This window comes from Topomyia yanbarensis, chromosome 2 (genome assembly GCF_030247195.1).
Source record: "Topomyia yanbarensis strain Yona2022 chromosome 2, ASM3024719v1, whole genome shotgun sequence".
In the NCBI taxonomy this organism is placed as follows: domain Eukaryota; kingdom Metazoa; phylum Arthropoda; class Insecta; order Diptera; family Culicidae; genus Topomyia; species Topomyia yanbarensis.
The window spans coordinates 213,898,149-213,921,518 of record NC_080671.1 but is presented as its reverse complement, the minus strand read 5'-3'; the positions used below and the strand labels follow the sequence as shown (position 1 = coordinate 213,921,518).

Genomic DNA, 23,370 nt, shown 5'->3' with positions numbered 1-23,370 from the left:
ATTTCAAGCAAACGGTTAGTGAGTTTACAAGAATTTCCAGGCACAGTAGAACATTGATAGATCACGTGTATTCCAATTTTGATGGGGTTCATTCGTATGTAGAGGCCGATTGTAAAATTTCAGATCATGAGACAATTTCAATTTTGCTGGAGAGTGAACCAAACCGTGAGGAGGATAAAGTTAAAATTAAGTGCTGGAAAAGATATTCGAAACAAGCCATGTCTCAACTGGTTTCGAGAAGCCTGGATTTTACGGAATTGAATGGAAATTTGGATAACAAGGCAGCTGTTCTAACTAATGTATTAAAAGAGTGTACAAATAGTTTAGTTTCTCAAAAGTATATTAATTTAAATAACTCGAACAGCTGGTACTCTTTAGATCTTTTGCGCCTGAAACGTAAAAGGGATAAAAAGTACAAGAAATTTTGCAGAACTAATAGTGAACGTCTTTGGAATGGGTACACACACGCGCGAAATATTTATTCACGAGCTTTGAAAAAGACCAAATGTGAGTACATTCAAAGGAAGATCGATCAACATCAAAACAACAGCAAAGAGTTATGGAAAATCCTAAAGAATTTAATTAAACCTAAACCTAGTTCCTCGCAGTCCATAACTTTTAACGGGGTAGAAGAACAATCTGAGCAAATAATAGCTGAAAAATTGAACAGTTATTTCGTTAACAGTGTGCAACTGATCAATCAAAGTATTGAGCTGGTCAGTGAACCTGCGGAAATAACACAGCCGATTAATATTAACTGTAGATTTGATGGATTTCAACCAATCACTTTTGAACAATTGAAAGATATTTGTTTTTCTTTGGGAAAATCGGCTGGTATCGATAATGTCAATGCAAAAGTGATACAGGATTGCTTTCATGTCATCGGACACGATCTGCTGGACCTTGTAAATGAATCGCTACAAACTGGGCACGTGCCGACAGTTTGGAAGGAATCACTTGTGATTCCTATTCCCAAAGTTACTGGAACGGATAAAGCCGAAGAGTACCGCCCCATTAACATGTTGCACACATTAGAGAAAATTTTAGAACTTGTTGTTAAGGGCCAGCTGATGAGTTATTTGAATAATAATAATTTGCTAATTCCGGAGCAATCGGGATACCGAGAGGAACACTCTTGCGAAACCGCTTTGAATCTAGTGTTAGCAAAATGGAAAGAGAAAATCGAGGTTAAAGAGACTATTTTTGCTGTATTTTTGGATCTGAAACGCGCTTTTGAGACAATTTCGAGACCATTACTTTTGAAAACTTTAGAGCGATTTGGTATCGGAGGGATAGCGCATAAGTGGTTTGAAAACTATTTATGTGATAGAACTCAGAAAACTAGTTTTAACGATTTTGTATCTAGTCCTCTCGGCAATCCTCTTGGAGTGCCGCAAGGTAGTGTCTTAGGTCCTATTTTATTTATTATGTATATAAATGACATGAGGCGAGTTTTACGATTTTGTGACTTAAATTTGTTTGCTGACGACACTGTTCTGTTCATTGCAGCTAAGGATATAGATGAAGCCGTGGCGCATTTGAACGAAGATTTGCATTCCCTTGCTCGTTGTTTAAAATTTAAACAATTAAAGTTAAATGTTGCTAAAACTAAATATATGATCATCTCTTCGGCTAATACTAGGCCTGACGTTAACGTTGAAATAAATGCTGAGACTATTGATCGCGTTAGTGAATTAAAATATCTTGGAATAATCATTGATGACAAGTTAACCTTTAAGTCTCACATCGACAATGTCATCAAAAAGATTGCTAAAAAGTATGGTATATTGTGTCGTCTGAAAAATGATTTAACAATAGTAAAATTTTATTATATAAATCTATTGTTTCACCACATATTGACTTCTGCCCATCCATTTTGTTTCTTGCCAATCAAACACAAATATTGAGGTTACAGCGATTGCAAAATAGAATCATGCGATTAATTTTAAAATGTAACAGATACACTTCCTCTAGTTTCATGCTAAGCGCATTACAATGGCTCTCTGTGAAGCAAAGAATTTATTACTTAACAATGGTGTTCATTTTTAAAATTATTAATGGAATGCTGCCTCGATATTTGTGTGATCGAATTGAAAGAGGAAGTGATGTGCATAGGTACAACACTAGAAACGCGTCGGATCCAAGAACACCAAACTTTTTATTTAGTAGATCACAGAACTCCTTGTTGTACAAAGGAATAAGTTTTTTCAATTCGATGCCTAGGCATATTAAACGTGCAGCAACATTAGCGGAGTTCAAAACACTATGTATTTCACACGTAAAATCTGCTTTGTAGACAGATTTTTTGAATTTTTATATTTTTGAGTTATTTGAATAACTATGTAATACCACGAAGATTGTATTTTTTTTCTCTTCTATTATTTGCATTTAGTCACACTAAGTTATTATATTCGCTATGATGATGATGGATTTTTGTTACTTGTTTATTAAAGTTATTAAAAAATAATGAGATGTCTACAAAAGTCTGAGCCACGCGCGCGCCAAGCAGATAGAGACTAACTTGAAATCGAACATGGTGACCAGCACTAAAAGCTCATCGGGTTGAATCGAAGCTTTTAGACTTTTGTTGTGATCAGGGTCTGATTTGATGATGGAGTTGTGTTGACTTTGCTCGACAATAGAGTTAAGTTCGGTTATTGCTGCGATAGTGGTAATAACGGAGTTAGCTCGTTGAGTATGGGGCTTGATGACTCCTTCTGATAACTACTAGATATCGGGTTCAATTCCTGATCAATCAAGGATGTTCTCGGATAGGAGTATCCCTTGATTGCCTTGGGTTAATGGTAGGAAACTTTCAATAAAGGGGTCTGATGTGGATGATATAACTCGACCGGACTCTGCACTGCCACTAGGCTCGTCACTGCTCACCTTACCAGGTGGTAGTACCGATGTCTTGGTCAGGCGGGAGGAGTCTTACAGAGAATTATCGGAAATGGAAGCTATTGGGTTCAATTCCCGATTCTATCAAGTATCTTCCCGGAATGGAAATTTTCTTGATGGGCCCTAGTTGTTGGCGGAATATTCGAAATGTATCTGGTTACGTTCTTTTGAAGGAAAGCTATGTCTGCAAATTGAACCAGTCCGTTTCTTTTTGTTAACTGGTTTTGTTATGGATCAAAATATTAATTATCTTTTAGATAAATCGTTCAGCTCACACCTTTGTGGGGGTATGAGGTGGGACCGTCATCATCATCAACAACACTCCAACCCCTCGATCACCCCCGTCAAAATTCGATAGAGCGGCTATGGCAGAAGGCCAACAGCATCGCATACAAACACGATACAAAACGCCGCAAACCACGAACCCATCGGCCCAGGTAGACGATCTAATCAGTGCGGACGCTATACCCACACCGGAACTGATGGACAACCTGCGACGCCCAGGAATCGCCGTAAGAGAGACGCATAAAGGACCCAGCGTCTGTTCACCTGCGCGCCGAAGAGAAACAGTACAACACTGATAAAAAAAAACAAGCGATAAGGGAAGTAGACCAACCACATATCTCACTAGTTCGCACAGGATCTCGAAGCGCACTCGCTCGAAACAACCACCTGAACGACGTGATAGCCCTAACCAGTACCTCAAATGGCTGAACAGAAAATTCAAAAACAACACTCCGTCAACGCATCGCGCTCCGAACCACGAAAACCTAAGCAACCTTACTGCAAACCCAAGTGCTGCACTCGGAGAACATTTCTATCTGAGTGACAATGGAAAGCCGAACGACACATCCCGAGCGTTAGACATCAGAGACGAGAATGGTGCTGCCCTGATGGCGCCATCTACCTCCGAACAACAAAAACACATCGCAATCTTCGATACAACTTCAAGCAGGGTCCAGATGTTCAAATCGATCTGACTCAGAATCGAGCACTTTAACACCGTCACAACATTTGCCATTCAATGGAACATCAATGGCCTTCGATCCCACCGCAACGAACTACAAATCGTACTCACCAAGTACAAGCCAATTGTAGTATGCCTACAAGAAACGAACGCTGAAGAACATAACACCACAGCTGACTATGTAAGCAAGTCCTATCAGCTTCTACTCGGTCCATGCTCCACCCATGGCAGACAAGGGGTGGGACTGGCAGTAAAGGACTCTCTTCGAACGGGTACGCATACAAACCAATATACAGCCAGTTGCAATACAGCTTCATACCCCATTGAAACTTACAGTGGTATCAGTATACGCCACCAAGAGACAAGAACGCCGCCGATAATCTGAAGCACCTACTGGAAGAACTCCCGAAACCAGTTCTTTTCTTGGGTGACCTGAATGCTCATCATTCGGCCTGGGGTAGTCGACTGACAAATACAAAAACCGATGCACAGAAAAGAGACAATGCGAGTCTGGAGATGGTAGTTTACAGTGGCATGGTTGTATTAAACGATGGGTCCCATACTCGAGTTGATCCCTCCACCGGAAAAACACAAGCGCTGGACCTATCGATCTGCACATCATCCATAGCTGCTAAATTCGTTTGGAAAACACTACTGGATTGTGTAGACAGCGACCACTTCCCTATCAAACTTGATACACCCGGAACTCCAGACGAACCAAAGCACAGCCCAAGGTGGATCTACGAAAGAGCGAACTGGAATCGTTACGAAGAACTAGCCAATAGCACCATCCGGCCCTTCAGGGTATTACGGTTGAGGACTTCACTAAAAGAATACTAGCAGCAGCCGAAGCTAGCATCCCCAGAACAAGTGGAAAGCCAGGGACCAAGGCAGTTGTATGGTGGAACCCAGAGGTAGAAGCTGCAGTCAAAGGCCGACGAAAACGACTACGAGCCCTCCGCCGACGATGACCCCAGTAAAGCGACCGCCCTCCAATCTTTCCAAGGAGCCAGATCCGCATACCGTAGGATCATTGCTCAAGACAAACAGAAAAGTTGGGAAGACCTGGTACAGAGCATAAATCCCGAGAGCTCCTCAACACAAATATGGAATCGTATAAACCAGCTTCAAGGAGAAAGGCGCACCAATACGGCCACCCTGAGGCTCTCAAGCGGCATCACAAATAATCCACAAGAGGTCGCAGACGCATTTGCTGAGGAGTATCAGAAAAAATTCTCGAACGCTAACTATAACGAAAAATTCCGCAAGAAGAAAGCAGATCTGATAAGCAAACTCCCTAAATCAAGACGACCAAATCTCTTCAAACGCTTCAATGCAGATTTCTCCATGGACGAGATGATGTGGGCCCTCTGCAAAGGTGGTGGATCATCAACTGGACCTGATAATATGGGAAATCCATTGCTATAAAGTCCCCCATTCTCCGCTAAAATATCTGCTAGAACTGTTCAACCACGTCTGGGATTCCGGAACTTTTCCGAATCAGTGGAAAGAGGGCATAGTAGTCCCGATCCCAAAACCAGAAGGAGCAGCGGTTTCCTCCAGCCGGATACCGTCCCATTACTCTCTTAAGTTGCATAGGCAAACTGTTCGAACGATTAGTCAACCGGCGGTTGACCACAGAACTAGAAGAGAATGGAAGATTGGATCGTCGTCAACACGCATTCCGCCCGGGTAGAGGCGTTGAGTCCCATCTAGCACACATGGAATCGCTCATCAATCTTAATGAAAACCAGCACGCAGAGATAGTCCCACTGGATATATCCAAAGCTTACGACACTACTTGGAGACCCGCCATTCTTTAAACCCTGGCCACCTGGAAAATCTCTGGCCGTATGCTTAACATCATATCCAGTTTCCTATCTAACCGAACCTTCCGTGTATCAGCGAGCGGAGCATCATCAATCCGATGTGTGGCAGAAAATGGAGTACCGCAGGGCTCCATTCTGTCCGTCACCCTATTTTTAGTAGCAATGGAACCTATTTTCAAAATTATCCCAATCGATGTCGAAATCCTGCATTACGCGGACGATGTATTGCTTGTAGCCAAAGGGTCCAGTTCTGGACAAATACGACGTCACTTAAGAAAAGCTGTTAAGGCAGTTGTTGAATGGGCCGGCAGTGTAGGGTTTGAAATTGCGCCGACCAAGTCAAAACTCCTTCCCATCAGAAACATATGGCATCGTAAGCGCGGTCGGGCGATCCAAACCAACAAGACCCCCATTCCATGTGTTAGGAAAATGAGAATCTTAGGAATAGTGGTTGACTCCAAACTAAACTTTCTACAACATCTCACATACACAAAAAATCTGCTCCAAAAGAACAAACATACTCCGGATCCTGGGCTGTCGGCTCAAAACGAGCAGTCGATCAACACTCCTGAAAGTTGGCTCTGCACTGGTAATCTCTAAGATTTTCTTCGGGATAGGGCTTACCAGCAGTAACCACGAGGCGATGTAACGAGTGCTTGCTCCAACATACAACGAAGTAATACGTCAGTCATCTGGGGCCTTCAGATCAAGCCCAGTACAGTAAATTATGGCAGAAGCAGGCTGCCTGCCGTTTAGACTTATGCTAGTCCAGCGACTGTCGCAGCTGATAGCTTGGCTTACAGAAAAAGATCCGAATGTGGCGAACTATCCGGTAGCCAAAAGATCAGCAGAACTTTTCCACCTAACCACCGGTTCCATCACACCAAGAGCTTGCAATATTCAAAGGCTCACTGATAGAGAGTGGAATAGCACCATATCAAAAATTGACGACGAACTAAAACGAAACATAAAAGCAGGTACATCCCCCCAAATACACTGCTGGTCAGTAAAATAGGTGTGAGATAAAAGTACATGAAATTTTGTGTTTTCTCTAAAAATATGTTTATATTCAAATATTTTATAGTTAGGCACAGTCGTAAATATGAAAAAGAACACTTTTATTTGCAAATTAAATGTTATGCTTTGTCGTAACTCTTTCTTCTCCATGAAATCCAAAAAAGTACCTGGTCAATGAAATAGGTGTATTGTAATCCATTGCATTAAAATTTTTCAAATCCAATGATTTTAAGACTTCAACATTTTGAACAACTAGTAAGCTGTGTAAGCTCCCTTATTCAACCAAATTTTATCCATTTGTCTTGGCATTGAGTCATTCAAACGCTAATAAATTTCCGTTGGTATAGGGTAGCATTCCTTTTAAGCTGCTTCCCACAAACGATCCTAATTTGTGAAATTTCGATCGAATAACCTCTTTTTAAGTACATTCCGTAAATTTTCTACTGGATTGAGGACAGGAGATTGGCATGGTCCGAAATTATAGTCACTTTATTATCCCGAAATCATTCCTTTACATACTTCGATGTGTGTTTTTGGTCAAAATCTTGCTGAAACTGTCATGTAAGGGCATGTTATCTTTGGCATAGGGCTGCATGACATCCTTTAGGATGTCCATCCTTTAGCCTTGCATTCGAATATTGCCATTATAGTGGCGTTGCAAAGAATAGGACCTGCGCCATCCCACGAAAGGCAAGCCCAAAACCTCATTATTCTCGCCTCCGTGCTTTACCATATTTTGCGTGTGTCGCAGATCAAACTGCTTGCACTTTGGACGTTTAACGTTTCGTTGTGCATCGGAGGAAAACAGGTTTATCTTCGATTCGTCCCTCCGAAGGATATGTCGCCATTTTTTGATTCCTTCTGAACCAGGCCCATTAACGCTGTTGAAAAGCAAATTGCATTTTTCTTCAAAGGCGTTGGCTTCGAAATAGTGGAACCTTCTTAGCAATTCTTTCTGGAAGATTGAAATTTTACGGCCTACAGCGAACTGTTCTCGGACCTACCACTTTTCCAATTTGTGCTGAATTGGTCTTGGATGACGCGAATGGATCAGATTTCGCTAAAATTGCAATACGATGGTCAGCTGCTGTAGATGTCTTCTTGGGTTTTTTGCGTGTTTCCTTTTTCCAAAGGTTGCAAGGCATTTGTAACGAAGTTTTCGGAACGCCGCAGTGTATTCGCGATTTATTTATACGTCTTACCTCCTTGAACAAAATTTCTTAGCAAAACTCGTTCCTCTTGAGTACAGTGAGATGCTCGATCCATTCTATAACAAATCTTTGACTTATTCAACATTTAAGTACATTTATTATCACGCAGAATTCAAACTTCACCAAATAAAACGTATAATGGAATTATGTAAAATAATAACACGTTAATATATTTCACACACCTATTATATTGACCACACGTAAAAGCCTGCGGTAGTCTTGTTTTGCATCTTGACAAAGATTGCAAATAGAATCAGCGCCAACAACCCACTAGTAACTTGACAGATCCCAAGGCTTCTGTGTGCGGTAGGTGTGATTGAGACTGCTGCAACTTGGTATGCGTAATTGAGAGAAAAACAAAATAATCTATCACACACCTATTTTATTGGCCAGCAGTGTAGCTGTACCAAAATTCCACGAATTCATTGCCAACCACTACCCTACGCACAAGCAAATGTACACTGATGGCTCAAAAGAGAACGAGAAAGTAGGAGCCGGTCTTGCGACAAGCAGTATAAAAACATGCTACACAGCCGAGGCCTATGCGCTGAGCGCCGCTGTGTCAACGGTGAACGAATATGACGGAGTAATAATCCTCACTGACTCGGCTAGCTGCATCGATGCCCTCCGTGGAGCCCATTCCAAATACCCCTGGATTCAAAATATAGAACGCACACTCGTAGAGCGTAACACAACAGCTGGATTCCAGGACACGCAAGAATATCTGGGAACTAAGAAGCTGACAGACTCGCGAATCATGGAAGAATTGGAGACCCTATGGACATTCCGATACCTTCTCAGGATGTCGTACGCTTCGTAAATCAGAAACTATGGAACGTCTGGCAGAATTATTGGGACAGAACCCAGTCACTACTACGCGAGGTCAAGCCATGCGTAACAAAAAGCACTGACCGAAAGTGCGCATCTGAGCAGCGTATTCTAACCAGATATACCATCTTTAGCCACGCGTACCTAATGGAAGCCAACACACCGCCTACCTGCTGTTATTGCGGAGTCCCAATGACGGTAAAGCATGTCCTAGTGGATTGCCGAGGGTATGCCCAGGCACGACAGCAATACAACATCACTGGTTCTACAACTGAAATCCTAGCGAACGATGACAAAAAAGAGAAAGCAAAACTGGAATTCAGCAAGGAAAGCAAGCTCAAAATCTAACCGATTACATGGTCATACTGTCCTCCCTTTCCTACCATGCCCAATTTCCAATGACACGAATACCACAGCCGTGGTAAAGTGTCAAAAATAAACATAAAAAACCTGTTTCAATCCACCTAGCGGTGCAATTGTGCCTTTCTCAATCATGAACACGAGAATTTTTTTACTTGCTTATATTTATTAAAAGCTTTCAAATGTATACATTACAATTTTATTATACATGACTTGACAACTACATAGAAGAAAAGAAATCATTATTCGAGTTCTAAAATTTTGCAAAAGAAAAACCAGCCACGGTAATATTGAATTGAAAAACCTGTTTTAATCCACCTAGAGGTGCAATTGTGCCTTTCTCATTTCTCCAAACTATGATTTAATAGCTGGTTCGTACAATATAACATTATGGAAATGTCTTTCATTCTTATTACACTTGGTAAGTAAGAGCACCTTTTTGCATTCATCGCGGTATCGGCTTAAATCGGAGTTTTCTATGTGATCGCACTCCACAACCCGTAACTCGGGAGCCGGAAGTCGGATGGAGATGGAATTTAATATCAGTTTCCGGGGACGCAACACCTTTCATTTGAGACTAAGTTGATCAAATCGGTCTAGCCATTTTCGAGAAACCAATATAACTGTTATTCTGAATTTGGATGCTTCCGGATCCGTCGATGGTGGCCAAAGAAACTTTGAATGACTGTTGGTGACCTAGATCTACAAATTCAACAGTTGTGTTAACATTTTGGAAAAAATTTGACCTTTTTACATTCATCGCAGAATTCGTTAGAATCGGAATTTGCTGCGTGATCGTACGTATCACCCTGTAATTCAGGAACCAGAACTCGGATCCACACAAAATTCAACAGCAGCTGATGGACCTTTCATTTAAAATCAAGTTTGTCGAAATCGGTTCAGAAAATTCCGAGAAACCGATGTGGACAAATCAACAAATTTTGTTTTGTAACCACTCTTCAACTCGAAATCCGGAACAAGATGTCGGTGGAAAATGAAATTCAATAGCAACCTATAGGAATATTATAGCATTTATTTGAATCTTAGTTTGTAAAAATCGGTTCAGCCATCTCCGAGAAACCGATGTGGACATTTTGTTATCAAATCCGCACAAACACACACATAAATAAATACATACACGCATACATACATACATACATACATACATACATACATACATACATACATACATACATACATACATACATACATACATACATACATACATACATACACACATACATACACACAGACATTTTGCTATCTCGGCGAACTGAGTCGAATGTTATATGAGACTCGACCCTCCGGGCCTCGGTTAGAAAGTCGGTTTTTTGAGCAATTGCATAATCTTTCTATATTAGAAAGGCAAAAGAATAATATTTAATTAGCTTAATCAGCATGAGTTCAATGTTATCTTCATGTGATTATATTTTGAAATGTTGGTGGAATGGGCTTGAAAGTGGAGGGAATGGGGGGTTAGTAGAGTGGGAGTGGAGGATGCGTCAGAAATCCTTCATCTTATTTCGGTATACGGGGTGGATGAAGGAAATGCAGGCGTGAGGGTGGTCCAAGGGGAGGGGAGTGATGAAGGAGGGAGGTGTAAGGGCAAAGCAAGGGGGGAGGGGCGGCGACGCAATACTCAACTGCATATTTTGCCTTCCATTTGAGACTTGGTTTGAGAAAATCGGTTCAGTCATCACCGAAGAACCGATGTGACTTTAATTGTGCAATATGCCCGGAATTCCGGAATCGTCGATAGTGAACAATATATTCAAAGAATGTTTGATTGGCAATCAGTGATCTAGATCTGCGATTAGAAGTAATTTGGTGACCATTTCAATAGTTTTTAGGCTCTGAGGTATTACTATTGTACCGATTTATATGGGAAATTTCAGTGTAAGCTTACTAACGCCCCTGTAACTCCGGAAGCAAGAGTCAGAAAAGAATGAAATTCAGCAGCAGTCAATGGTGTTACTGTATCTTTCATTTGAAATCAAGTTTGTAAAAATCGGTAGAGAATTTGTTGGGGAATGGGTGTGATATTAGCTTAGGAACTTGGCGGGTTCCCCGGGGGCGTCATGAACCGTCATAGGTGGTCAATGTGGTCAAAGCTGCTTTGAATGATCATTAGTGATCCAGACCCGCAAACTAGAGTAATGTTACATCAATTTTAATATATTTTACATCATTTTAACATCATGGTGGTACCAGTTTATATGGGAATTTGCTGTGTGACCGCACTCTTCAACCCGTAACTCCGGAACCGGATTTTTTTTTTCGAGATAACATAAAATCTCGACGTGTCATGCATTTAAAAGATGTTTGGCATCAAAAATACGAATTCGATTTCTGAAATATCATGGGGTCCCCCCTTTGAAAAAAAAATTTGAGTTCCGGCTTATATGGGAATTTCATATGTGACCGGACGATTTAGTCTATATTTCCGGACCCATATATCCGTACGAAATTTTATAGACATCTGTGCGGATATTATAGCTATCATTTGTGACTAAGTTTGTGAAAATCGGCCCAACCATTTCCGGGAAACTGATGTGAGTTCGAAAATTTTGAAAGATGGCCGCTTTTCCCGGGCACTTCCGGAACCGTCTATGGTGGTCAATGTAGTCAACGAAAGTTTGGTTGGCCGTCGGTGACCTAGAACAGCAAATTTAAGTTGTTTGAGAGACATTTTAGCGAAATTTTTACCTTTTTTGCTTTCATCGGAGTATCGGTTTGAATCATAATTTGCTATGTGATCGCACGCCACAACCTGTAACCGGAACCGGAACCGGAAGTCGGATCGGGATGAAATTAAATAACCATTTACGGGGACGCAATACCTTTCATTTGAGTCAAGTTTAGTCGAATCGGTTTAGCCATCTCCAAGAAACCGATGTGACTGTTGTTCTGAATTTAGATACTTCCGCCAGGGCTTCCGGAACGAATGATGGTGGCCAATGTGGCCAAATAGACTTTGAATGGATGTTAGTGACCTAATACTACAAATCGAAGCAGTTGTGGTCATATTTTGGAAAAAATTTCACCATTATACATTCATTGCAGAATTTATTAAAATCGACATTTTCAGCGTGTTCGTACTCATCACCCTGTAATTCCGGAACCGGAAGTCGGATCCATTAGAAATTCAATAGCAGCCCATAGGAACGTTGCACCTTTCATTTAAGACTAAGTTTGTCAAAATCGGTTCAGCCATCTCTGAGAAAAATGAGTGCCATTCTTGGTCACATACACACACAGACGCACATACATACACACATACATACATACACACATACATACACACACAGACATTTGCCTCCGGGCCTCCGTTAAAAAATCGGTTTTCAGAGCAATTGCAATACCTTTCTATTGAGAAAGGCAAAAACATGAATATTAAATGTTTTTCCCTGCGATACTTTTGTCGAACATGTTTCCAAAGATCGATACTTTTAACCGTTTCGCTATGGACATTTTTCTGTTTCGGTTTGTGGCTAGATTGCGATGTCACAATTAATAAAACTAAGCCTATGTTGAAATACATCCTAGTCTCATTTGCAAACGAACAGCGTCTCCGATTTGCGTGTATTGATGTACTAATGCCCTTGTACATTACTTATGTACTTTGTAGCCAGCCCTGGTCGATCCCTAGCAAGCGTGCAGCTTATGTGCCACTTCCCGTAGGAAGACTGCACGCCAAGATTTGTTTGCCCGGATGAGACTCTTCTTAGGGCGAGTCCCTGAAGAAGATTCACCTAAAGAAATTATTCAGGATCGAACCAGACAGGCTTATCAAAAGTCAGCCTCCAAAAGTCGGGTAGACGACCCTATTATCAGTCAGTAGCAATCATCAAGAACCTATTTACCCTCAGAGAATACGCGGTAAGAAATTCCCCATACCTAACTTATCATCACTGGAACTGCAGCCACACACTACCAGGTGGCACAAACATGCAGAAAACGAAGCTTTCACCACTAATCAAATTCCGCCAAGCGGAAGACAGCGAAACAAAACGAGAGCTACACCGAACGAAGTGACGTAAACATACTAGAACGAGACTAAACTTACGGGAGTACTACATGAATACAACATCTGACTACGTTTACACTAAATAGCATTTATTTCACGGTACGGAACGAAAAGATTTATTTCTATTTCATGTTGTATTTGAAAGTTTTCAAATTCTAGGCCTAGCTTCTGTCTGTGTGCGTGTTCTCTCCCTACTGTGCTCATTGACCATACTGTGTGCTTTTTCCATCAAAACTCTCCCAAACTTTTAGTGACGTCACCTCACTGATCCAGTGCTCTATTGGCTAGCACTCTGCACCCGGGTGGCTAATTAATTAAAGGGTTGTGTGTGGCGTTCATAAAAACGGAACTCGATATAATGGCCGACACACAACCTCACTTCATGGACGCGTCCCTAATTCTAGCCGTCCGTGGACGACTTCTCGAGCGTTTTGCGCTCTTCCGGATTAAATCACTGTGGCGTCCTCCCCGGACGCCACCCTTCACAGTTAATTAGCAAGAACGATACGACTCACCCAATCTGCTGCTGTTGGTTTCTGCTGCTGTCGATCGTTCTGCTGCGATGACGGGCGATGATGGGCGATCACATCGATCGCCGCGCCGGTTTCTGACCAGCGGTTATTTGTTGCTGCTGATGCTTTAATCGGCCGGAAAAGTTGCGATGGTTTTCCGGTGGCTGAAGGAAACGGTTTGTCGATGGACCGTTCTTCCTTCCGGCGGCGTATCGGTGTCGGGTTCAACTTCGTCCTGCGTTTGGACCTGCGCGCGTGTGATTTTGTCCTCTCTCCTTCCTCTCGTTCGTAGAATCTGTGCGAAATGAAAAGTGCCGTGTGGCTATTGCACAACGGGGTCATTAGCACATGTGGGGGTCAATGGCACGAAACTTTGAGCACATTTACCTTTCTGCTATTTCTTCTGCACACACTTTCCTACGCACGCAATATCTACTCAATTGCAACTTGACCTGAGCTATTTGGACGGGAGAGCAAAGAATTAGACAAATTCACAGTACTATCACGTCACATTAATTACTTTGGACAAACTAAAACCGGACAAATCACGCGAGCTTCCAAAACGTTTGGCGGACTGGGACGAAATGGACGAGCAGCGTTAATCCTCAGATTAGGGAAGGTAATTTCGTACGTACTTACAGGAAGCGCGTATTTTCCCGCAAATTTCTTCGGACAAGTTCGGAAATCAACGACCCTACTAGCTGTTTTATTCTGTCAGCTAACCTTTGGCTCTATCTGTCCCTTTCCCTCAAGCATTCCAAGCGAAGGATCGTCATGGTTTTCGTCTTCAGGAGAATCTCAACAGGCAATTTAATTTCTTCCCCTCGCGGAGAGGAGTATTTGCTAGGGTGTTGCGCAAGAGTCGATCAACGGTAGGTTGTCTAACTCTTGGCGCAAACAAATCAGACTGGTTCTACAAAATTTGAAAAATATTGCTGAATATGACATGACCGCTACATAACACCAGGCTTGTTTTACGAAAATTTGGTATTAGGATTAATACCAAATTTTCGTAAGGGACAATTTTACGAAATGACTAAGACTAACAATAGAAAAAAGAAAAAAAAAAACTACAACTAATATTTACAAAATGTTATGTACAACTAATCCTAGGTTCGCCTTGAATACAGAAATACTTATGGATTTGACATTTCCCCTGTTGCGCTCCGGTAGTTCAGATATATAACACTCAAAGACTGCAACAAATCCCCAAAATACTGGCATTGATACCAAAATATTGAAATTTTAGATCAAGCCGAAACCCCAACACTACAACATACATTGAGTTTCTTACGACTCTCAATGCAACATAATTCCCAATGTAACTTCATGAATACTACAAGAAACAGGCTTATTGAGTTCCAGAACTACTCCAATCCTTACGTTGGAAATGTATCCCTTCACTCAATTTACCGCACAGTTTTTTCTTTTGAAAGCATCTCAGAGCTCTTCCCTGAATAAACACTTTCTACTAGACAAAACGCAGAACTGAACTTCATAATTTCCTTTGCAGTGACTCGAACGCCGAAATAATTCAGCTAGTGAGAAATCTGCACATAATTCTCCTGAAAATATCCCCCGAAATTCCCCCGAAAATATCCCCCGAAAATCCCCCGAAAATATCCCCCGAAATCCCCCGAAAATATCACCCAAAAATATCCCCCGAAAATATCTCCTAAAACAATCATTTTGGTTATGTATTAAAGCCGGATGTATTCCGACAATACGAACACATACCCTAAATGACCACATATCCCATAAATCCATCTTACGTTACATTTCCTACGTCGAAAAAAACTTTCGACAAAACCGAAATGCAACGAAAATGAAAAAGTTCCCAACCCTATTAAAGCTCTCATAAACTCACGCATACACTGAACTACCAACCCGCATCGAAGAGAAACGTCAAACTAAAAAATTATTGCAAGTGATGTGTTGTGCTGTGTGTTAATTGTACATTTTCCAGGTAATTTACCAAATATTATACCGAAATGGCCCAAAAAACGTGCAGATAAAACGTTTCCGAAAGACGGCTAACGTAATGGAAGGTGAGTCAACTAATTTTTGTTGTTTTTCTTGTATTTTTAGGCTGAAACGGACCAACCAAAACAAACCAAAACAAACCCACTCAGATGAAGGCTGGGATGTTTCCGCGCGGCACTGGACTGTTCTGGACGGACGGATTTGGACTCTTGAAGCGGACGACAAATTGATGCTGGTGAGTTTAAATGATTTTTTTTTAAATGTTTGCCAGACCGGCTAACAAACGTTTGACGAATTTCAGAATCGAAGGATGTCGCATGCAGCTGGACTGGACATGAATGTGGACCACGGCACGGGGCCGGAACTATTTAGCGGGACTGGCGCTGGACGGACTGCTGCCATGCTGACCCGGAATTGCCTCAAACGGCCTATTTGAAGACAGCTATAACGGATGCCGAGAAGGGAAGTTGACTTCCAGTTAAAGGTAAGTGTGTGAACAAATTTTAATGTTTTCTTTTTCATTTTAGGAACAATCGGATGGCAAAACCCAAGATGCGAAATCCACCCCCAAGGAAGACTTCAATAAGAACCTACATTTAACATAAACTCCCACATTAAACATTAACCCACTAAATCCCAAAATTTTTGCTAAATATTGTGATAAATAAATAAACACTTAAATAAATAACAAAGAAATAAATAACAATTAACAAATAACATGAATATAAAGAAATATACAATAATTTTAAGTACTAACATAGATATAAGGAAACATTGTGAACTACAAACTAACATTACTTATATCCGAAAAATAGTATTTACAAAATTTTTATACATTGGGTGATCGTGCAAAGGCACAATCCCCTTTCTTCTTCCACCCACAAGTCTTGTATAGGTTGTTAACAAGGTATGTGTATCCCGATGCAATACAACCTGTGTTTTTTTCAAACATGGTTAAATTTCCAGGAACACTGCCGATTTCTTTAAAATTGCAACGCTATTCAGCTAAAGCAATTTGTTACTGACAGCTCGATTAACTCGGGTTTGCTCAACATTGTCTGCCGACTTCTGAGACTTATTTCACGATCAACGTTTGAGATTCCCCAGTCTTAAACTCACGCTTTATTGCTTCTCGTTTAATGATTGCGATACTCCTCATCAACGCACTGGTGGCTCTGAGTTCTTGGTTTTATAGCTCATCGTCCTGATGAAATCAAGGACTCGCTCTGTCTTCTGGTCGAGGGGAACTTGTTCGTTCAGTAACAAATGTTTTATACTCAAGAGTGCTGCAACTCAAGGAGATCTAAAATGACCATAATCCAACACGTTCGCAAAGTTCTTCTTGAGCTAGAATGAAGATCTTAGCAACAAGGATGCCCCCAGTAAATGAAAGTTGTTGTGGGGGTGCACTGTCTGAAGGACAGTGCTAACTTTACGAACTGCGGTACAGTATTTTCTGCAACCAGAGCAAAAGCATCATGGTGCGTTGTCTCAATCAGTAAATACTGAGAGGTACATAGCTTGACTTTTATTCGATCAACCAGTGATCGATGTTAAAGCTGAACTTGAAAGGGTGAGTTTCTTGAGAAACTTGCAGTTGAAAATTCCCAGTCTCTTCCCCTTCAAGTCCTCAAGGTCATAACAGTGGGTTCCTACTACCCTTTTCACTACGGCTGGCACATACTTGGGGGCCAGCTTTGCAGAAAATCCCTTGCCTTTGTCCGATTGTTCCATGTTTTTCTTCAGAACCTTCTCACCCACAGAGTAAGTTGGACAATTGGCATTGGAGCGAAGATTATAGTAGGACGAGTGTTTGCTATACGCCGCTTTCAAGTTCTCCCGAACCTCTTCGAGCATTTTCTCCCTTTCCTCGTTCTTCAGCTGACCATCGTTGGTCGTTTGCGAATCCCTCAGATAGCGATATTCCCTACCGTCGGAAACCATATTCCGGCCGAACATAACGAAGTACGGAGTGTAGCGAGTTGCATCGTGAACTGAGTTGCGCACGGCATTGGCTATCTGTTGTAAGTTATTGGCCCATTCTTTGTGGTCTTTCCGGATTGAGGCTCGTATTGCTGTCGTGATTACACGGTTGACTCGTTCCGTATCGTTTACCTGAGGATGGTAGTTCGGAGTTCTCCAGTGCGTCACGTTATACTTCGCTAGCAGACTTTGGAACATCGCTGAAGTAAACTGTGTCCCATTGTCCGACAGGATCACTTCCGGAACACCGAACAGCAGGAAGATGATGTTTTCCACAAATTGTACCAACGTTTCCGCGGTCGCTTGCCTAAAAGGCTGCACCAGCACAAACTTGCTGAAGAGATCAGTTACGACGAGGAGACAAGTACTTCGGCCTCTGCCAGAAGCTGGAAGTGGACCGACATAGTCCATAGCCAAGAACTGCCAGGGATACTGAGCCAACTTCTTCTGCTCTGCCATCGGCGCGGTCGTATTCTGGTTTGTCGCTTTACTAGTTTGGCATGCAAGGCACGCCTGACATTGCCTTTTCACTTCGCTGCTCATTCGTGGCCAGAAATAGCGCTCCTTCACCGCTGCTAGTGTCTTCTCCGGACCGAGATGAGCTCGATCGTGAATTTCCTGGACGATTTCCTTCCGCTCTACCTTCGACGGGTATCTCTTCCACTGGAATCGTGCATCTTCCACTTTTTTGTCCCCTTTGACGTACTTCAAGATCAGTCCATCTATCACCCTGAAATCCGGGAAACTCGCTGGGTCTTTCTGGATTTTCGCCGCTAATTCCTGATGCTCGACATCGGCGGTCAGAGTAAATATCGTCTCCACTGACCTCGACAAGCAATCAGCCAGTATATTATTCTTTCCCTTCCGGTATTCCAGTTCGATATCGTAGGACTGAATCTTCAAAGCCCACCTTAGCAACTTCGAATTGCCCGATTCCACCCCGATCGTGAACAACCACAGCAAACTACGTGCGTCGGTGACCACCTTGAAGCGAGAACCCTCAACGTAGTGGCGGAAATGCTCAATTGCTAGCAACACACCCAAGCATTCTTTCTCTACGCTGGCGTACTTCCGTTGCGTGCTACTCAGCTTCTTGCTGAAGTATGCGATCACTCTCGGCTGATCATCAACGTGCTGTATCAGTGCTGCACCAACCGCGTTATCCGACGCATCAGATTCGATCGTGAACGGTTTTTCGAAGTCTGGATTCCCCAGAATCGGTGCCGACACCAAAGCTGCTTTTAGCTCTCCAAACGCTATCTCTGCTGCTTCCGTCCACACAAACTTAGCTTTCGATTTTTTTAGCAGGTCGGATATCGGAGCTACGATGCGACTGTAGTCACGTATGAAGCGCTGGTAAAACCCTGCCAAACCGAGAAGTCGCCGAATATCCTTCACGTTCTTCGGACGAGCATAGTCGAGGATTGGCGAAATCCGTGCATTGTCAATGGATACTCCTCTCTCCGTTAGCAGGTACCCGAGATATGTCACCTGCTTCCTGCAAAATCGACTCTTATCAAGCGATATCGTCAGATTTGCCTTTGCCAAACGTTCTGCTACTATTTTCAGTAGTCTCACGTGCTCACTGAACGAATTCGTCGCTATCACGATATCGTCCAGGTAGACGAAAACGTTTGGTTCGAGATCGAATCCGATTACCCGGTCCATAAGCCGGCACATCGTGAACGGTGCGTTTGTTAAACCAAACGGACAAACTTTGAACCGAAACAAGCCTTGCGGTGTGCGGAATGCCGTATAGTCCCTTGATTCTTCCTTTAGAGGAATCTGGAAATAGGCATCCTTCAAATCCACTACCGAATAATACTTCGCCTTCCCTAAACGATGAAAGATCTCTCCCATATTCCTCATCGGGTACGAGTCTTTCTTAGTCCAGGCGTTTATCTTGCGAGAGTCCAGACAGACTCGTAGTTTACCATTCGCTTTCCGAACTGGTACTAAAGCGCTGGCCCACTCGCTCGAACACTCTTCGATAGCATCCATCTGCTTGTATCGTTCAATCTCAGCTTCCATTTCCGCTTGTACTGCTGGTGAACACCGATACCATGGTTGTCTTCTCGGTTTCGCTTCTTCGGTCAACCGAATCTCGTGTTGCAACAACGAGGTCCTACCCAACTTATTTGCTGTTGTGCATGGAAATTGCTTGATTGCTTCAATCAGCTCCTTGCGTTCAACGGGTGTCAGATCGTGTTCCGTTTCTACCGTCTCCGGAGTCGTTTTTGATGGTTCCGGTAGCTCTAGAGCCGGAATATCCAACGTCGCATCAGGGTCAACATTCTTCAACGCGGGTAGCGTCTCGATCGGCAGCAAGGTGAATTGGATCGTATCCACCTTTCCATATCCCGTTGAAGTGGTCTCAACAGTGGCCACTCGTTCGAATCCGTGGTCTCCCTCAATCATCGGCTCGATTCCGAACGATTTCCAGAAGTTGTATCCCAGGATCAGGTCTCTACAAATTTGCGGCACCACTAGCGTCGGAATCACTCTGGTCATTCCCTTGAATATCATCGGTAGCTGTACGAATCCGAGACATTCATGTACAGTTTTATCGGCCGTGACAATCTTCAGTGGGCTACGCTGCATCGTCAAACCATACCTCTTGGCAATATCGGTCATACTCGTTACACTGACACTTGCGCCAGAGTCGAGTAAAGCGTCGTATTCGGTGTCAAAAATCTTCACGGTTATGTGAGGGCTGCTCTCGGTGTGGACCCTTACTTCACACACCTTCAGAAACGGGTCCTCAAACGGACTAGGACTGGGAACATCGTTCGTCGGCGGAATGCTGTTGTTCCCTACTCCGCATTCCTGACCTAGTTTCCCGATGGATTATCAATCCTGTCCCGGTCAATCCGTGGGTGGTTCTCACAGGTCACCGTCGTCTTACCGGGTGTTCCGCAGATGTAGCAGAACAACTGCTTTTCGTGTCTACAGTTTCGCCAAATATGTCCCGTTTGGCGGCAATTCCAGCAAAGGGGACCATTTGTCTGTTCGACTGCCGGCGTGGTACTGGGTTGTTGAGCACGCGTTACTGATTTGGACTGCTCCTTTGCCCGCCGATCACCATCGAACCTCTTTCCTAACGCGTTCACCTCTTCTGCTTCGGAATAGGATCCCGTCGACTCTTCAGCCTCGATGTTGTGTAGACCCGTCGTGTTACGTGTCGGTCCTTCTCGACACTGTCTGAGTGCCGGATCGTTCGCATCGATACGGTACGCATAGTATTCGAGCTTGCGCAAATCTCGTACAGTTCTGCACGCCAGTTTGGAACGGTAGTGTGGACGCATGTTGTCCCAAATGACTTCAAACACCCTTTCCTGATCAAGTGGTGATGATAGAAGCTTGTTCAACCTCTCTATCTCCGTCTTAAACGTCAAGAACGGCTCGTTCCTAAGTTGTTTCCGCTCGTAAATTTTCTGACGATTTCCCTGGTCCTTGTTCGGGTTGCCGTACATGTAGCGGATTTTCTCCTCGAAGTCCTGCCAATCTAGGAACTCGTCAGCGTAGCACAAGTACCAATCGTAGGCATCTCCTCGCAATATGGTATGCACCCGCTGCAACAGGATGTCATCTGCGATCCGGTCCATTCGCGCTAGCCTACGAATCTTATGGAGAAAATCTTCTAACGATCGATGGCGGGGGTTGCCACTAAAAGTTAGATGCCATTTCTCCATACGCCGGTCTGCGTCCTGAATCTCACGATCCGCGATTCGTCGATGCACACGACGTCTTGGACGAAACTGCTCAGCGTCATACTCATCTTCGTCCTCGCTACTCTGCAGGATTACTGCACTCTGCCTTCGATGCAGGCCACCGGTGGGATTACCTCGACTAGCCCACTGAGAAAAACTCCGTCTGTCGCTCCACCGTCTATCAGCTGGATCCTCCCGTTCAGCTATTCTCGTCTCCATATTATACATTCTGCTCAACCGTCGCGCTTGCTCCTGACCGTCTCGTGTATCGTAGTAGGAACGGTCGCTTGCTGTCTCCATCCGTCGTTCGACTGATTCCCTTCGAATCGCTCGTCCCCTATCGGACTCATCCTGTCTCGTCTGTGGAATGCCGCTATATCGTCGTTGTGGTACCTCTTCTCTCAGCCTGCGTTCGGTTTCTGGACGGTTGACTCGGTTGTACGGTGTCGGTTGCGCTTCTCTGTCGAACTCCACCCTACTCATCAGCTCAGGAACTTGAAGCCCTCGATTGGAAGGGTTGACGAACCTCGTCGGATCCGGTATCTGGGTTGCCAGTCTAAATTCTGCCAATTCTCGCCTCAACTCAGCCACTTGCATTCTCAGCATTCTGTTCTCGTCGTTAAGTTGGTTTTCCCTCCGTAGTTGTTCCTCATTTGCCGTTTTGGGAATAGCTCCAAGGGATCGCTTCGAATGCTCATCAGACGACCTGTCTTCGCGTTCTTGTCCGTCGTCTCTGTGCTCCTCGTCTTTCCTATCATCATTCCCTGACTCCAATGACTTTTGCTGATTGTCGACAACTTCTCCTGAGTGAGAATCTTCGGAACCCTTCTTCCCACTAAATCTGTTCAACACACTTCGAATTTCCCTTATCAGTTCTTTACGCATGGCTTCGGATCCAGGATCCTCAGCTATGCTTCGGGCGACCCTAAGCGCGTAATGTTTTAATCGGGAAATGCACCTTTCATCTGGACCTTTCTCCAACTTCCCTCTCAAAACATCGATTATACTTGACACGCGATCGAACTCTTGTTCGATAGTAAACCGCGACGGATAATCCCGATTTTCCCTCACATCTTCGTAAAAAAGGTTTCGTAACAGTCGGTATTTGGCTTCCGAATCATTTTTTGTTTCCTCAACCTTACCACGGATTATGAGCTCGTAATCCACTTCCTCATTGGTTAAGTGGTCGGCTCTCGGAAACTTAGAAGCCATTTCGGTTTATTTTTGAATATGTAAAATTTAATAAATAGTATAGAAAATGTACAAAAAATGGTAAATATAAACCCTTATCTCTAATAAATGTTCCCACACAACGATAACATCACAAGAATATTCCTTATAAACCCCAAAAATATTTCTGTATCCTCAAAAAAATTCCTCCAAAATAATATGCCTGATGATATTGCTCCAAAAAATAAACGGACTCCAAAATACGCTACATTACCTTAAATACTACATAAATTACAACATGAACCTAGAATAACTATGTACATAAGAAAAGAAATAAATAACCGAAACAATCATAATTTCAACAATATTCTCCAAATATACTTCAAGAATTCCGAAAAAATCCTGCAGTTGGGCGCCAATTTGTAGCCAGCCCTGGTCGATCCCTAGCAAGCGTGCAGCTTATGCGCCACTTCCCGTAGGAAGACTGCACGCCAAGATTTGTTTGCCCGGATGAGACTCTTCTTAGGGCGAGTCCCTGAAGAAGATTCACCTAAAGAAATTATTCAGGATCGAACCAGACAGGCTTATCAAAAGTCAGCCTCCAAAAGTCGGGTAGACGACCCTATTATCAGTCAGTAGCAATCATCAAGAACCTATTTACCCTCAGAGAATACGCGGTAAGAAATTCCCCATACCTAACTTATCATCACTGGAACTGCAGCCACACACTACCAGGTGGCACAAACATGCAGAAAGCGAAGCTTTCACCACTAATCAAATTCCGTCAAGCGGAAGACAGCGAAACAAAACGAGAGCTACACCGAACGAAGTGACGTAAACATACTAGAACGAGACTAAACTTACGGGAGTAC

General features: G+C 43.1%; 2 protein-coding genes across 19 annotated transcripts in view; both read right to left on the bottom strand.

The window, feature by feature from the left end:
* LOC131682870 (lysosomal-associated transmembrane protein 4B) overlaps window positions 1-23,370 on the bottom strand; it is an 897,979-nt gene that overhangs the window by 788,442 nt on the left and 86,167 nt on the right. The window lies entirely within an intron of this gene.
* On the bottom strand, window positions 17,172-22,540 carry LOC131680046 (uncharacterized). The gene is made up of 2 exons (XM_058960776.1): window positions 20,506-22,540; window positions 17,172-20,449 (listed from the first exon to the last, which is right to left on the bottom strand). The coding sequence occupies exons 1-2, from the start codon at window positions 22,538-22,540 to the stop codon at window positions 17,172-17,174; spliced, it is 5,313 nt and encodes a 1,770-aa protein (XP_058816759.1).